The sequence below is a fragment of the Labrus mixtus genome, chromosome 13 (assembly GCF_963584025.1).
Source record: "Labrus mixtus chromosome 13, fLabMix1.1, whole genome shotgun sequence".
In the NCBI taxonomy this organism is placed as follows: domain Eukaryota; kingdom Metazoa; phylum Chordata; class Actinopteri; order Labriformes; family Labridae; genus Labrus; species Labrus mixtus.
In genome coordinates, this window is record NC_083624.1 from 19,659,071 (window position 1) to 19,675,466 (window position 16,396).

Sequence of the window (16,396 nt, forward strand, 5' to 3'; positions counted from 1 at the left end):
GTACCCTACAAATTCAAAATCGCTAATATAAATACCAATCCTGAAACTGTAGTGGCTGATTTCTTTGCAATGTTCTCTAACTTTCGGATGGTTACTAAGTGAAGGAATTTACTGGTTTAGATAGAAAGACAAAATAGATGTGAGGGACAACAAGAAAGAGTAATTTGAGAAGGATTCAGGACTGAGAAGAATTAGGGTAATAGAGGTTAGAAGACAAGACAAAGCACAACAGACGGGTAAAGACTGGTTAGCCACCAGCTTGCTTCTTCATCATTCCTCTACCATGGTAGGTTGGTTAAACTGCCTATCTTGCTGCCCACACTGCGTAAACATCCCGAAATACTGTACCTCAGTATCACTACCGATTTTGTTGACAGCTCTGTAGATTGTTTCTCTTACAGCTGTGTCTTTTATAACTAATCCTTGAAAGAGTATTAATCTAAGTAATTGTCGAATAAATTGTAATGCACTAAGTATAAGTCACATTCACCTGAAAATTACAGATAAACTTGTCAATTCAAAGTATTGCAAGTAATAAAAGTAGGTGTTGCTTAAAGCCTTCTAGTTTCTTTTTGGAAAACTTAATGAGGTCTGCTGAGAGTCAGAAAGTCTCGTACTATATAGCCTCTGACTCAGACTGTAGCTTACTCGCATATGCAGAGGGACCTGGTCAGTATCTTTCTACTACGATTGCAATCTGACTGTTTGAATTGTTCACTGTAAAACTTTCTTCTCACTTTATTCATTTACACTTGTTATACAAATGTGTTGAACAATGGTTTCATTGACTGCATTCTTCATGAATAATGAATTCAACAGAACATATATAACTCTGGATGGGTTTGTTCAAGTCCATAAATACAGATATCTGTATTTTGTGATCATATTGACACTATACATTCTTGTAATCGTCTTTAATTTCACCATTGTGTATCTTATATGGACTCATAGAAACCTTCATGAGCCAATGTATATTTTCATTGCAGCTCTGTTACTGAACTCTGTTCTATTCAGCACTGCTATTTACCCAAAGCTTTTGGTTGACTTTTTATCTGAGAAACAAATCGTATCATATTCAGCATGTCTTTGTCAGTCAATACTTTTTTACGCTATAGGCGGTTCAGAGTTTCTACTGTTGTCAGCCATGGCCTATGATAGATATGTGTCCATATGTAAACCTCTCTTATATCCAACCATTATGACAAAAACAACTGTTACATATCTTCTTGTTCTTGCTTGGCTTCTTCCTCCTCTTGAACTTTTGGGGTCTGCCATACACTATTCTCGTAGAAATCTCTGTGATTTTTCTTTGGCAGGACTTTTTTGTAACAATTCAATTGTAAACCTTCTTTGTGTAAAAACAAGACTTATGTTGATAGTTAGTTTTTTTATTATGTGTAATCTTTTAGTTCTACCTGTGACCTTCATACTCTTTACATATGCCAGGATATTTCTGATATCCTATCATAGCTGTAAAGAAGTCAGGAAGAAAGCTGCAGAGACCTGTTTGCCCCACTTGATGGTTTTGTTAAGCTTTACCTGTTTGTATGTGTTTGATATCATCATAATAAGAGTTGATTCTGATTTTCCAAAAACAGCCCGATTTGTAGTGACTTTACAAGTAGTTTTGTATCATCCTCTCTTTAACCCTATCATGTATGGCCTAAGAATGAAAGAAATTTATAAACACCTCAAGAGGTTGTTCTGTTAAGACAAACTGTAAAACGTGTTGAATGGCATCTTAATGAGCATTTATTTGTTTATATACCGTATTTATAATGCTTTTGCCTTTATACTACACAAAGTTGACAGATCTTGTCCACCAGAAGTGCTCCATTTACTTCATACCTTACAAATTGAATCTCTTCGATTTCTTGTTTTGTTCTCATGTCATTTTTGGGCTTTTTATGCCTTTATAGATAGAGGATAGTTGGAAATCAGGGACAGAAAGAATCAGGAATGACATGGGAGAAAGGAGCCACAGGACAGAGTTGAACCCGAGCCGCACGCGTCAATGACTACAACCTCTGTACATTGGGCGTGTGCCCTAATCCCCGTCCACCAGCGCCCTGTTGGTGCAATTACAATCACTCCGGACTATTGCAGCTTGCAAAAGAATCGCTCTTCAGTAACTATAATTGTGTTACGTATGAGTTTAAGGGTTTGGAACCCAGAATGCAGAACACGGAAACAAAAGTCAGTCTTTAAGACGTTTTAATGTAGCTTATAGCAAAATAAAAGGCTTAAGGCAGTTGGTGGCAATAGAGGATGGGCTGGCGCAGGAGAACTCAAAAAACAGCAAGGCCAAACAGAAATCCAAAACAAGGAGGTGAGGCTAACCGGCAGGCTGCACACGAAAAGAGAAAACAGGTCAGTCCATGACACAAGAACAAAATATCACGGTCAAAGTTCTTCAAGGTAAGGATAGTAGTGTGACACAGTTACCGACTGCAAAAGGAATAATCTGGCACAGGAGTTGAGTCTCGTCATGTCTTCAAGGCCTGAGTGATGACCTGATGAGATTCAGGTGCTCCTCGTTCCAGCTCAGCCAGCCACGCCCTCCACTGCACACACACTGCAAGAGAGAAAACAGAAAACAGAAGGAGGGGAAACAAACACAAAGTGACACCAAATGCATCAGAAACTAACACCATGACAAATTGCCTTTTTTATGTTTGACTTTAAAGGTATGCTGTTCATATAAACAAGGTCACAAAATTGAAAAGTCACTGATAATTTAGTCGGACACATTAAGTTTCAGTTTTTTATCACTTGATGTAACTGACGTCTTTAAACTAACTAGAATCACATTTATTCAATGCAAACAGGTAATAATCATTTTAATTTTTCAAGCTTGATGTGATTTCACTGATGTAATAAATAAAATGAAAAACAATCCAGAGAATTTCATTGTTTTCACTATGCCATGGAAATCTTGAACCTTAAATGCCAATTGTCTTGACACACGTCAAAATGTGTTTTTATAATATAAAGCAAGTCTAATATGTCTGTCATCTACAATGAAGTCATCATATAATTCTTTCTAATAAAACAAACATTGTGATTAAGATATTTGATTAGTTCAGTTGATCTGGTATAGGGGAAATTCATTTGTCATGGTAGCTCATGAAAAGAGAAAATAACTGATAAACTCAAACATATCAACCAAATATCAGCTGAAATGTTTTTAGGGTGTATTTAAAGTACATGTAGGGGGTGTCCTGGGGCATGCACCCCCGGGAGAAAAAAACATGTACATTTTAAAGTTAGCTGCATCAATGTTGTGCAAAGTTAAGAGGTTAAATGTATAAAAAACGTTGTTCTCTTCTAACAATTTTGTGCTCTTTTAGTGCACAAATTGTCAAAACATAAAATCCAATGCCCATGGAAGTTAAATGGCTTTAGGCTTGGCCGATAGAGACCCTCAAGCAGACATACTGTTCCTACTCCTCTTCCAGTTATGATTATCGCTCCTTTCCAGCATCTTGTCCAAATTTGGATCACATCTCTACAACATGCTTCTATATGATTACATCATACAATTTGCTGCGCAAAAGCATATTTTATAAATTAAATGTAATGTTGAGTATTATAAATATTTAGAGTATTAACAGCAGCTCAAACGATTTAAGAACATTTCAAAATCAAAACGTTCACGTGGTTTACGACCAGTTTCTAGTTTTTAATAAGCAGGGAGGGTGACGTGCAGACACACAGACAGAGGACCACTCAGTGCACATTGAGCAGTTTGGACGCCATCAGTCTGTTTACAGAGACTGCAGTCTGCAATGTAGTTCACATACTTGACTGGTAAACATGTAAACTGTAGAGCAGATGATCAATTTAACTTTTTGTTTCTTGTCTGTCCACTTACATGTGCAATGGCACGTTCCGGACCCACGCTGGCCTAACTCTCTCTCTCTGCCTCTCAAGTGTGGTCAGTGGACCCACCTTTATCTTTAAATGCACGTTTTTGACACAATGAGGAAGAAAACCTCTTGGAAAAAAGGTCTGATCTAATGTATAAGTAAACTTTAAACGCAGTTTTTCAAGACAACAGGTGAGCTGCGGAGCTGTGCGGCGTCTTTAGGTGAAATGGATTTGTTCCGCTCTTTCATAAGTTGTTTTGCAGGTTCAAAAAGAATATTCAGCTAGATCAAAACGTCTTTGATTGAAACCTGCGCAGCGATTGAAAAGCTCTGAACGGCTGTGAGTTGTAACAATCTGCAGGTAAACAAGGTACGGACCGTTTTACGGAATGGACATAAAAACAATCACACAATCCGGCTACTGCAGCCAAACATCACATTTAATGGGGTAAACTACTTTAAACGTACTTAAAAAAAAAAAAAAAGTTCTTATAGTTGATAATAATTCCCTGACGCTAGCATGGCAAATTAGACTGGTGCGACAGATTAGACTTTGGCAGGCTGCCACAGATACCAAAGTGACCAGGGGCGAAACTTTGAATCTCAGATCTTTACAGAAGTTTGCCAACACCTGGGGGTTGACAAGACCAGAACGATACAACTTAATTCCCAGAGCAACTGATCTGTGGAGCACTTTAACCCTACCCTGGCCACACAGCTAGCAATCGTCAGAAGCCAACATCAGCTAACTTGGACCCCCACTTGCCCATGATCCTGTGGTCATGTCAAACAGCTCTCCAGGAGTCCAGCCACTGTACACCTGCCGCTCTCATATTCGGGAGGGCACTTCAGAATTCAGTTGACTTGGTCTTTGGGGCCGCACCTGAGTCTGATATATCTGAAGGAGCAGAACTGGACTACTTCCAGTGGCTGAAAGATCATCTGCAGGTGGTTCATGAATACACTTGCCATTCCCAGGCCGACTGGTGTGCGAAAATAAGCACCTGGTGCCATGGAAGGGCATTAATATCAGGAGACAAGGCATGGATGTATTGCCTTCTCCAGAAGAAGGGGCTGTTCCCTAAGCCTTAGCCTGGCAAGGTCTTGGCAAGGCTGTTGGCGGTCATGATGCATGCTTGGGAAGGGACACGTCATGGTGCTGCACCTGGACAGACATGCACTGAAAAAAATGAGAAAAATGTATTTGATGTGTGTTTTAATTTTATTGTATTTTGCTAAAGAGTTTATGAGCTATACTACAGCCAGTCAACAGGGGGAGCTCCAAATGTTTTTTATTCACTTCTTTCAGGGTGCCATGTGGTTCCTCTTTTTATACAGTCTGTGGTGATAACATGGGCAAAGTTCATTTTCAGAATGACAACTGCTACTGCATTGGGTGGGAAAAAAACAATGACACTGTGTGCTGGATGTGAGAGAGGGTCCCAGAATCTTTCATCGCCGACTAAACTGCTTTAGAGTAGGTTAAAACAATGTGATGTATCACCTAAGAAATAACCACCTTCATAGTCCTGATAACCTGAATATTAACCCTAAAGTTAACTGAGTAGCTGAATATTGTGCAACACCTTACAGGCATCTGGACTCAGGTATACCTGAACAATACAACAATGATGTAATCAATTTGAGTTACGGCACCTCCCTTTTGGAGGAGAGACTACATACTGTATTAAAACTGTCTGTGCAGCACAAAAACAAGTTCAGCTGTGGCTTCAGTCTGGAGTAGATCTGGAGATGACACTGTGCATTTTTCTAAACTGGAGATTGATCTTCTAATGCAAAGACTGTTTTATATGTTTATATGACAGCTGTCTGTATATTTGCTGTCTGTGATTGTGGATGAGATCGGCTATAGAACTAGAGTAAACAGTAAAAACATGTTTGGTCCTATCTGAAGTATATCTCTTCTCTGTCATCTTTTTCACTCTCACTTCTCCTCCTCCAGCTCTGCTGTTGGCCAGACATGAAGATAAACAGCAGCCTGAATCCTTCATGCTTTCAGTTCACACTATTTGCAGATTATGGACCCCTCAGATATCTGTTCTTCAGTCTGTGTTTGTTGATCTACATGACTATAATCTCTGCTAACGTTGCCATTATTCTTGCAGTCTGCACGGAGAAGTCTCTGCATCAGCCCATGTACATATTTATCTGCTGTTTGTGTTTCAACTCTCTGTACGGCTCACTCGGCTTCTTCCCCAGGTTTCTCATGGACATAGTGTCTGACACTCATTTCATTTCACTTCCAGCTTGTTTCACCCAGGTATACATTATAAACACTTATGCAGGACACGAGTTAACTCTCCTCACTGCCATGGCCTATGATCGATTTGTTGCTATTTGTCAGCCTTTACTTTATCACAGTAAAATGACTTTAAGGATGGTGCACTATCTGGTAATATTTTCTGTGATTTACCCTGCATGTGTTGTTGGCTTATGTGTTTATTTGCTCACCTTTATACCTTTTTGTGGAAACAAGCTGCACAGGATCTTTTGCTCCAACTGGCCTTTGGTTCAGCTTTCCTGTGAGGACACGACTATAAACAATATCACAGGTCAGACTTTTACCGTAACCACCATCTTCATCACTATAACCTTTGTCCTGTACACCTACCTGCGCATTCTGCTCGTCTGCAGGAAAAGCTCAAATGAATTCAGAGGAAAAGCCTTACAAACCTGCCTGCCTCACATTGTGACCTTTGTAAACTACTGCATCTCAGTTTACTGTGAGTTTGCACTGACTCGACTCAAGTTTGATAAGAAAAATACGCTTTTGATTGTTGTTCTATCTCTGGAATATCTTATAATTCCCCCCCTCAACAACCCTCTGGTTTACGGTCTGAATCTGCCCCAGATCAGAGGAGTCATATTCAGAAGTTTCAAGTTTCACAAAGTGATTCTCACATGAGGAAATGTCCGACCAAACATGCAGAGAAAGTATCAGCATTACACCCTCAGGCCTCACTATGTGGACTCAGATGTATCTATCTTCTGTTTAGTCTTAAAAAAAACGTGGTTTTCAAACTGAACCAAGACAACAAAGACTAAAGTATTTACATCATTGATTTAATATCATTGAATAAAAGTTCCCCTCTCTCAGCTGTATCCAGATGTTGATACCTGTCTGTATTTTCTCTGCTTAAATGTTTCACTCTGATGTCCCTTTTGAAGATCAGCATAATAAAGTTGCTTCATTTTTCAATGAAGTGATAATTAAGTTAAATCATTTAATAGAATATTTTTTAAAAACAGCAGCTCAAGAGGTTCAAATCGAGCACGAATAAGAATAAACTGAACAAAGAACTTGTTTTGACCTTTTTTTGACTCGTTAAAAAACTTTTCTGCAAGAGAAAACATGACCAGGGATTTATTATAGATTCAGAGGTGGTGAAAACGTGACCAGTTTCTGTAGTTTTCTGTTTGTCCACTAGGTCGCAGCATTGTGTCCACTATGCACATGTGCACAGTCCATCTGACACGTCCTCCTGCTACGCCAATCTGCTCACCAAAAGAATCTTTACACAACTGAGCAACGAATCCAACCGTTCCTCACGTGTAGCTCAGTATTTTTAATGGTCGACACAAGAAAAGGTGTTATACAAAGTCAGCTACCCACATCATGGTAACTGCAAGTGCATCTAATAAAACGTGCTTTTTTCTTCATGTTTGACATTTATTCAGAGGAAGACAGCAGAAATGATGACAAAATAAAAGCTCATATTTGTCGAGTAACATTCAAGTTTTGACTGCCATACCACAGAGGACGCACTTTGAGAAAGGGATTATCTAGCCTGCTGTTCTTAAAGCTGCAATCTGTATTTTTTTTTTTTTACACAAATGAAGGGCTTGATTCACACGGATTTTGCACCCACTGAAAGACAAAAAGACAGTCTAACTCACAAAGGGTTAGACGTGCCCCTAACCGTGCTGGAGGCCCGGGTTGGAGGGTCACCGGTTCAAGTCCTGGTGCAGACCAAAGTTGGTCAGGATGCAGGAGAGGTGCCAGGTCACTTCCCGAGTACGGCCGAGGTGCCCTTGAGCAAGGCATCGTACCCCCAACAGCTCTGGCGCGCTCCCTGTGTAGCAGCCTCACTCTGACATCTCTTTATCAACGTGTGTCCTCAGGTCCTGTTGGTGCACATGTGTGATTCGGGCCTAAGTGTGTGAGAAGCATGTCTCTAAATAACAGAGTGTAAACCAGAAGTTCCCCTCAGGGATTAATAAAGTCAAATAAAAAGCACACTGGTGTGTTTTTAAATTAGTCATTGTGCAGTGGTTTGTTCCAAAATTGTCCCCATTTAATTCAAATGAACGTTGTTGCTCAGAACGTTTAATTCACAAACAGCGATTGTTACAAACTCACTAAAGGCTGGACCAAAGTGCAACACACAAACCCAGAAGGACAGGTTGTGGCAGGCAGGCAAAAAGACACTGGTGGTGCACAGACAATCTGGGGAAGAGTGGAGGAAAGACATTTTAAACACTGTAGGCTTGATTATGGAATAGCAAACAGGTAAGCAGCAAGGAGGCAGAGGAGAGGCTTCACCAGGTAACAAGGAGACAGGACTCGCCCAGACAAACATAGAGGAACAGACAGACACAAGAACACATGGAAATCTGAGGTTGCAGCCGAGGCCGTAACAGCGATGCTAATAAACCAATTGAGTTGAAGTAAAAAATATCACCTTCTGCTGAGACTTGGTGGTTAATGCGCCACAGTGCTTATAAAATATTTTAGTTTGTATCACGTCAGTACAGACTCGACTGTGGTCCCCCCTCCCCCTCCAGCTTATCATTTACATCAGAAGAGAAGTGAGTGCCAGGAGTCTTGCCAAAGGACACATTGGACATGTTGCTGCTTGAGCTGGGGATCGAACCCTTAGAGACGACAACTCTACCAACTGAGCCACAGCCGGTGTGCTCCAAAGTTTTTTTTTAAACGTCTTAGATGGAGTAATTTTGCAAAAATGCCCTCATTCACAGAGTATGAAACTCAAACTGGTCCTCACAATGATAGGTGTGCAACGTCACACACACACTGAGGTTTTTACTGTGAAAACTTGGCTTTCATGCATCTCTGCTCTACATGGTACATAATCTGCATAGCTATGCTTTGCACAATGTCCATTACAACATATCTCTCTCTCTTACACAAATATACAAGCTCTCTCTCTCTCTCTCTCTCTCTCTCTCTCTCTCCCCCGCCTCCTCCCATGTTCTTTCTCCTTGTAACACATGAACTCTTAATACACATTCAAGCCTCAATCTTGGCCTAAAAACAGAACTACATGTATCTTGAGGCCTTCCAGCATCTTCATTTTCCTGCCTCACCCTGTGTGTAACACACCACCCCTCTCTTTCTTACACACAAACACACACACACACACACACACACACACACACACACAACCTCCCCCTCCTGTGAATCTCATGGGAGTTCTGCCACACATTCTTGAGCGCACACTTCATTGTAACAGTCATTCAGAGCAGCTCATGGCCAAATAAGACGAAAACCCCTCAGCTTACTTTCTGGATCTACTTCTGAGAGGTTGCTGTACACACACACACACACACACACACACACACACACACACACACACACACACACACACACACACACACACACACACACACACACACACACACACCAACTGCTTGCTGATTCAAAGAGGAGAAAAAAATCCCTGGGTTGTTCTCTATGTGAGCCGGATACAGTCACAAGTGTTCTTTGGGTTAATCAACTTCTAACTATCAAACTGTTTCAAAGGCGACAAACATTCCCCCATATTATGCAAACCGTCAAACCGCTTTATGATAAGTATCGACTCTGGACTTGAATTTTTCTTCACCTGGTTCTTATCTTGCCTGTCAGGCTTTGGACATGGACTCGAGTGTATAAGGACGGGTCCTTCACTTTGCCTGTCTTATTGAGTTGGACCTCGGGCGAGACAGCTCTCTACAATGTTCTGAAACTGCTCTTTTAACCTCAAGTCCATTTGTCATTTTCTACACACTTAAACTGTAGTTTAATTAATGCAGGACTTGTATGAACTGTAGGATCTGACTACTTCCTGCACACTAAATCTTCAGTCTGAATTGTCACTTCTGTAGGCAGTGACTTAGTTCATTTGAAATGCACATTAATCTTTAAACACGATCAAGTCTAAAATATATTATAGGCGTATATTATTTAACCTCTGACACAATGACTTACTAACACTCCCTGCAGACAGTTGCTTCACTTATATGGCAGCAATTAAACAAGTCTGAGCATCTGAGGTAGTAACACTCGTTGAAATAAACATCATCTCCTGTTGTCTATTAAATACATCATTTGACAATTCAACAGGTTCTTAAAGGTGTAAAATCTAAACATAATCCCGAAAAAAACCCTTGTTTAATGCTCCTGTGATTGGCAACAGGCTGCCTGTCTTGTTCCCTTTAATGCGGCGGGATCAACTTCCTGTTGTGCGTCAGGAATCCGCTGCGTCAAGCTACAGGTAAACTGACTGAACTGAAATTCATTCAGCCTTCAGAATAAAACCGTATTTTCTTTTTACTGTCTGGTTAATTTTTGTTAAATTAAGTTTTCCTTCATGAAGTCAGGTAAACACGTAGTTCTCCTCACGTGTGTACGAGATATAAATGTTTAAAGGCTTCTAAACACAACATCACTTACATGTGTTTCTCCATTAAAACCAACTTTAGGTAATTTGTTTCACATTTCAAACAGCAATGTAAGCTACAAATCATATTTGCTCACACTCAATTTGTACGAAAACAAATACAATATTGTATTATCGTGTAGAATAAAGTATTTAAAGTCAGTGTGCAGGTATATTTTCAGCACTCTGTTTATGGGTATGAAGTAGTGTTGTTGATCATTAAGGGTTCAAGAGCTTTACATTACTGTGCAAATGTTCTTTTTACTGTGAACATGTGCTCAGGCCATCTTCTGTGTTTGTTTATACTGTGCACAAGTTTAGTTGTAATACTTATATTTATTATAATATAAAAACTACCTCGTTTAAATTAACCCTACAGTTACATAATTCATCATCATGTAAATCTCAGCATATCTGCACTATTGTATTACATAGGCTGGTTTATATGAGCTAAGTAGTTTAATATTGACTATTTGATGCCGTATGCAGAGATTTTTTATATACATTAACATACCTGACCATTTAAGATGATTCTGATATGAATTATTTTAAATGTATATTCTGTTGTCAAGATTCTTGATATGAAATATCTAATTATTCATAGTTTTATTATTTCTGTCTCTCTCACTGATTTTTTTTATTTAACGTTCCAACTGTACAGGGCTTTTATTCTGAAAGAAGCCAACCGGAAGTAGAATAGCTGATGTTGAAACTAACTTTAGCTCGGGTTGTTGGGACCGGACTAGCCCGAGATGACACACTTCCACACACACTAACACTCCAAACACGGCCTCTCCCCAGCTCCCTCCCATGTTTCTCTTTCTTTTATTGGCTAAAACAAGCTTACGAAGAACCGGACCGAACCCGGGCTCTGTTCATCCGCTCTAACGGGTCTAACGGCGTCGGTACAAACCGGACTTTCGATTAATCGAACAATTCCACCGCGACTTGTTCTCTCTTATGAAGGAGAGCTCCCGTTAAGGAGACTGAGATTTAACATCACTTTGGAGTGACACGGCGGGCGGAAATTAAACCTCAGCACGCCAGCTAACCTCCTCCAGCTTCATCCTCATCGGTGTCTCCATCCTCAGCTGTTTCCCCGCGGAGGGTTTCCAGCAGCCATGGCCGGAGGAGGACGCGCCGCGGTCGGTCTGCTCGTCCTGCTGTGCTCGCTCTTCGGTCCCTGCGGCTCCTTCAACCTGGATGAGGACAAACCGTACGTGTTCTCCGGACCGGAGGGAAGCTACTTCGGCTTCTCGGTGGATTTCTTCCAAGCCTCAACCGACCTGAGGTAAGACAAACATGTACCCTCAGCCTGATGTCAAACACAACATCTTCATCGTTTGTTTACATACCTCTACTGTTTGTTTATCTTTGTTTACATACCTCTACTATTTGTTTATCGTTTGTTTACATACCTCTACTATTGTTTATCTTTGTTTACATACCTCTACTATTTATTTATCGTTTGTTTACATACCTCTACTATTTGTTTATCGTTTGTTTACATACCTCTACTCTTTGTTTATCGTTTGTTTACATACCTCTACTATTTGTTTATCGTTTGTTTACATACCTCTACTATTTGTTTATCTTTGTTTATATACCTCTACTATTTGTTTATCGTTTGTTTACATACCTCTACTGTTTGTTTACATACCTCTACTATTGTTTATCTTTGTTTACATACCTCTACTATTGTTTATCTTTGTTTACATACCTCTACTATTGTTGATCTTTGTTTACATACCTCTACTATTTGTTTGTCATTTGTTTACATACCTCTACTATTTGTTTATCTTTGTTTACATACCTCTACTATTTGTTTACATACCGTAACTATTTGTTTATCTTTGTTTCTGTCTTTACCGTTACCTCAGACTTCTTGCCGGTGTTTAGTTCTTATCAGCTTATTAAAAGTTTGTCAAACTATTCGAGTCTTGGAGGCTTTACGATTCCAAATGTTTTAAATATGACTGTCAAATGATTAAAGTTTTTGATCAGTCTGAACTTCAGTAGTGAATCGTGATTAATCGCTTTAGGGCTCAACAGTCGACGCCCACTTCTTCCTAAGTTTCCCTGTTCAAATCCTCCGTTGGCATTTTACAACATTTTTACATGAAGAGACTGAAGCTTGTAACCATGACAACCATCCACCCCAATACACTTAGATTGGTTGCCGATACGGCGCTAAGAAACTACACATCCCACAATCCATTGCGAATTATATTTATTTCCTTAAATGTAACTTTAGTCGTTGTTATCGTGTTTATACTGTTAATACACGTGTTGTATTATCTTGTAGTTTGTGCTGTTGAAGATATAAACTACATACACTGCGGCATGACAAAGCTAGTAGCGCATTTACTTTTAGCTAACGAACTAGCTAGCCTGCTAGCAAAACTATCTGTTGGCATTCAGCGCAGAGGGGCGGGAAACATTGCCATGGTAACACTCTATGATCATGGGTAGTGTAGTTCTTTTCCCGATATCTATACGTTTTGGCACCAGAATGTTGCCAATATATTCGTGAAATGTGGACATTGTGACGGGGTTTGCTGATCTTTCCAAACATCAGGGGCCAGGACTATTTCTTTTGTTGCTGTGGTATCAGTTTTGTTATTGTTTGAAATTCTGGTATCACAACAACCCTTTAGGTCTCTGGTTCCCAACCCAGGGTCCAGGACCCCCTAAAGCCTGATTTTGACTTCTGTGTTAAATCCCCGGCATAGGTTCACATAGCCCTGTTCCTACAGAAAGCCTGTATGAAGCCTGACGTGCATCTCCTCAAAAATGTAATTACATGTTACAACCCGTAATATTTACAGTCTATGGTTACAACGCAACTGCAAGCCCTGCGATTGGTCGGCTGGCTAGCATCATATTTCCTGCAGCAGCATTGTAGTCGTTTTCAAAATGCTGCATAAAGTATAACGCCACGAGTCAGTTTAATCAACTGCCTCAACTCCTACATAAAACGCTCACTTTCAGTTGCCTTGGTTTCCTGTACGCACACAAGCAGGAGTGTGGCGGGACCTTAAACTGGCGATAAATCTAGCATAGAAATTGCATCGCAAACTAGCGTTTGTAGTCGGAGCATTGCAGAGCTACAGACACGCCAACGCACTTGCTTCATTTGGATGCAAGCGGGGAAGGGTTCGAAGCGCTGCTTTAGGTGATGTTAAGGTTTCAGTCATGCTCCAAAAGTCTCAAGCTAACGAAAAAAGCAACCGTTAGCCACACAGAATTAAAACCCAAGCAAACCAGAAGCAGTTTGTCTGGGAGAGGTCAGAAGTAAGGACAACTTTTCAACGCTAGTCACAGTTTCCTGGAGCACAAAGCGTCTTCAGATTGTTTCTTTTGTCCCTCAAACAGTCGAAAACCCAAAGAGCTTTTATTTAAGATAAATGAGATAGAACTTTATTTATCTCCTAGGACATTCTTGGACAGTCTTACGTCCATAAATGAAGTCAATAAAACTAGAACAGGTCTGATCAAACGCTTGCCGTGTAGCTGCAGGGCGATTAACAAACCTCTTGAGTCACAACGTCTTCTTCAGGTGATCGTTAAAAGTTTATCAAGCTTAAGAAGAAAAAGGCGTTCCTACAGTCATCCTTCATGATCACAAACAGTCTGAAGTCAATTTGTCTATAAATGTCGTTCTCTTGGAGACGTAGCAGTGTCCATGTATTGACCCTGAATCCGTTGAATTCCAGTGGTGTAATTAAAGAGGATTAACCCGTAATTAGAGGCTGAATTTAAGCAGCTGAACTTGTGAAACAGAGGAATCATAGGTGATGTAATGCAGAAGTAAGCTGCAGAAAATGTCTGTGTTCTCGGGCCCATCAATCAGCTGTTCTTTGTTCGATTAACTGATCAGTCGTTTGGCATTTAAAGTTTCAGAATTGTGTGGAAATGTGCCAAAAAAGTTTTTACAAATGTCTTTTTTGTCAGTGACCCAGAGATATGAATTTAACCCATAAGAAAGGTGAACCGCATGCATGATTTTAAATCGTGTGCTACCAAAATGTAGCTTTACTCCACTCACACCTTCTCTCCTCTCCTCTCCTCTCCTTTCCTCTCCTCCCGTCCCCTCCCCTCTCCTCAGATCAGACGTTTTGATTGGAGCTCCTCGGGCGAACGCGTCGTCCTCCAGCAGTGTTGTGGAGAGAGGAGCGGTGTTCAGCTGTCCCTGGGCCAGTTCTTCCTCCTGTCAGCAGGTGCTGTTTGACAGCTCAGGTACCAAACACTCACCATTATGTTCCAAATGTTCCTGATGCTGAGGTTATCTACTCGGGCGGTGGTACAGATGTTTATGCACGTTCTGATGCTGCTTGATCGTCTGTTCTGCTCGCCAGTTTGTCTTTTTCCACTTGTTCATTGATTCTGTGAAAACGTTGAATCACAGGTAGCGTTGATGTAAAGATAAAAACTAGCACTACAGAGTCAGACTTCTGCTTCGTTTTCCCTCTGGGATTTCCCCGCTGAAACATGTGAGAGAGAGTAGGTCGTCAGGAATCCACTTCTCCACATTTCTCCGCCTCATTAATCTGATCATGACAGTTTACTCTACCTGTCAAAAAAACAACAACGATATCATCATCCAAAGGAATGATTTACCGTTGACATTGTCAGACATGGATTGACCCTTTGTTGGCTCTCTGATTGGCGGTCATGGGACAAATCACCCTCACCCGCAACCGTTGCCGGGCTACTTCCTGTTAGACAAAATTTCTCCAGGGCCGAGTCTCAGTCTTCAGTGCGTCTCTTCAGACCTCTGGCTCCAGAGATGGTCACTGATGGAGTCCAGAGGTTAGGCAGGAGAGGTGAGACGGCGAGCAGCGACGGGAGGACAGCTAATGTTAGCGGACATCACTAGCATCAGACCTGGATCTTATTTTTAGAGATTCATAGTTCTGCTCATACACCCTGCTGTATCTCTGTCCTGATTCTGTTACTGAGGACGAGTTTAGAAAATAATTCAATCAATTAAATACAAATAAAAGTCGTCATCTCGAGGTATTTTCAATCGTTCTAAATGGGAAGGAGCCCGGTGACAAGAGATTTAGTCTAACCTAGTAGCAGTAACTAAGGAGGGCGGGGCTTGAAGAAGGGTCAGAGCTAGTCACCCAAACATTATATAAACATTCTGCAGGGTAGATGGTCTTTTAATTATGACTTGCTCGCACAGATGAGTGTTAATTACCGATGGCTCTGATGTACTGAAGTTCATGAAAACAGTGTGAATAAATCAAAACACAGCCGAACTGTCTGAGCACAGTCATGCCACCTTTAAGAAACCCTGACCCTAAACAGTTAAACAGGAGAATCTGAAGCAGTATGAGTCAGACTGTGAAAAGTGAACTGTTTAATGGTGCGGACAAAGTAAAAGTCACTGTGTGCTTTTCCTCCTAATAGTAGGGAGCAGTGTGTAAGTGAAGAGATAATGAAGGTTCAGCTGCTGCAGCCGGCTGCCCTCATCTCAAGTCAGGACGAATTCAGGAATGTGTGCGGTGCTGGAGGTGTGTGGGCATGTCCCCGTGGGGGTCTGGCTCGCTGTGTCCTCCAGCGCTGAAGAAGCTGAAAGAATAGCAACGAACGAAACAGACACATTTATCCGTCTGCAGATTCGCTTCCAAGTTTTTACTTTCATCATTCTGAAAGCAGAATTCTCACCCTATTTGTTATTTGATCTTTATAAAGGAGCAATATGTAACTGTGACACATAGTGTTCAAATTGGGTACTGCAGTCCAAATTCAAAACAATGGAGAGAGCTGCCCCCGCATGCTCACGCAGGTTGCCAAAAGGCCCCGTGTCCACCTATGAGTAGAGAGCGTGTACAG

General features: G+C 40.9%; 3 protein-coding genes across 3 annotated transcripts in view; all 3 read left to right on the top strand.

The window, feature by feature from the left end:
• The first annotated feature begins 591 nt into the window (after nucleotides 1-591).
• On the top strand, nucleotides 592-2,958 carry LOC132987171 (olfactory receptor 6N2-like). The gene has a single exon (XM_061054058.1). It carries the CDS (start codon nucleotides 776-778, stop codon nucleotides 1,709-1,711), a length of 936 nt encoding a protein of 311 aa, XP_060910041.1. The 5' UTR covers nucleotides 592-775; the 3' UTR covers nucleotides 1,712-2,958.
• A 2,366-nt stretch (nucleotides 2,959-5,324) lies between these two features.
• LOC132986537 (putative gustatory receptor clone PTE03) lies at nucleotides 5,325-7,156 on the top strand. Its single transcript, XM_061052990.1, has one exon. It carries the CDS (start codon nucleotides 5,851-5,853, stop codon nucleotides 6,793-6,795), a length of 945 nt encoding a protein of 314 aa, XP_060908973.1. The 5' UTR covers nucleotides 5,325-5,850; the 3' UTR covers nucleotides 6,796-7,156.
• A 4,130-nt stretch (nucleotides 7,157-11,286) lies between these two features.
• The window catches only part of itgav (integrin, alpha V), a 28,343-nt gene continuing 23,233 nt past the window's right edge, over nucleotides 11,287-16,396 (top strand). Inside the window, exons 1-2 of the mRNA XM_061054059.1 lie at nucleotides 11,287-11,843; nucleotides 14,661-14,791. Coding sequence (XP_060910042.1) covers nucleotides 11,674-11,843; nucleotides 14,661-14,791 — 301 coding nt within the window. The 5' untranslated portion in view covers nucleotides 11,287-11,673. The remainder of the gene's footprint in view (nucleotides 11,844-14,660; nucleotides 14,792-16,396) is intronic.

Excerpts from the sequence above, each read along its gene's own strand:
- LOC132987171 (XM_061054058.1), top strand. The coding sequence starts at position 776 with ATGGTTTCATTGACTGCATTCTTCATGAATAATGAATTCAACAGAACA.
- LOC132986537 (XM_061052990.1), top strand. The coding sequence starts at position 5,851 with ATGAAGATAAACAGCAGCCTGAATCCTTCATGCTTTCAGTTCACACTA.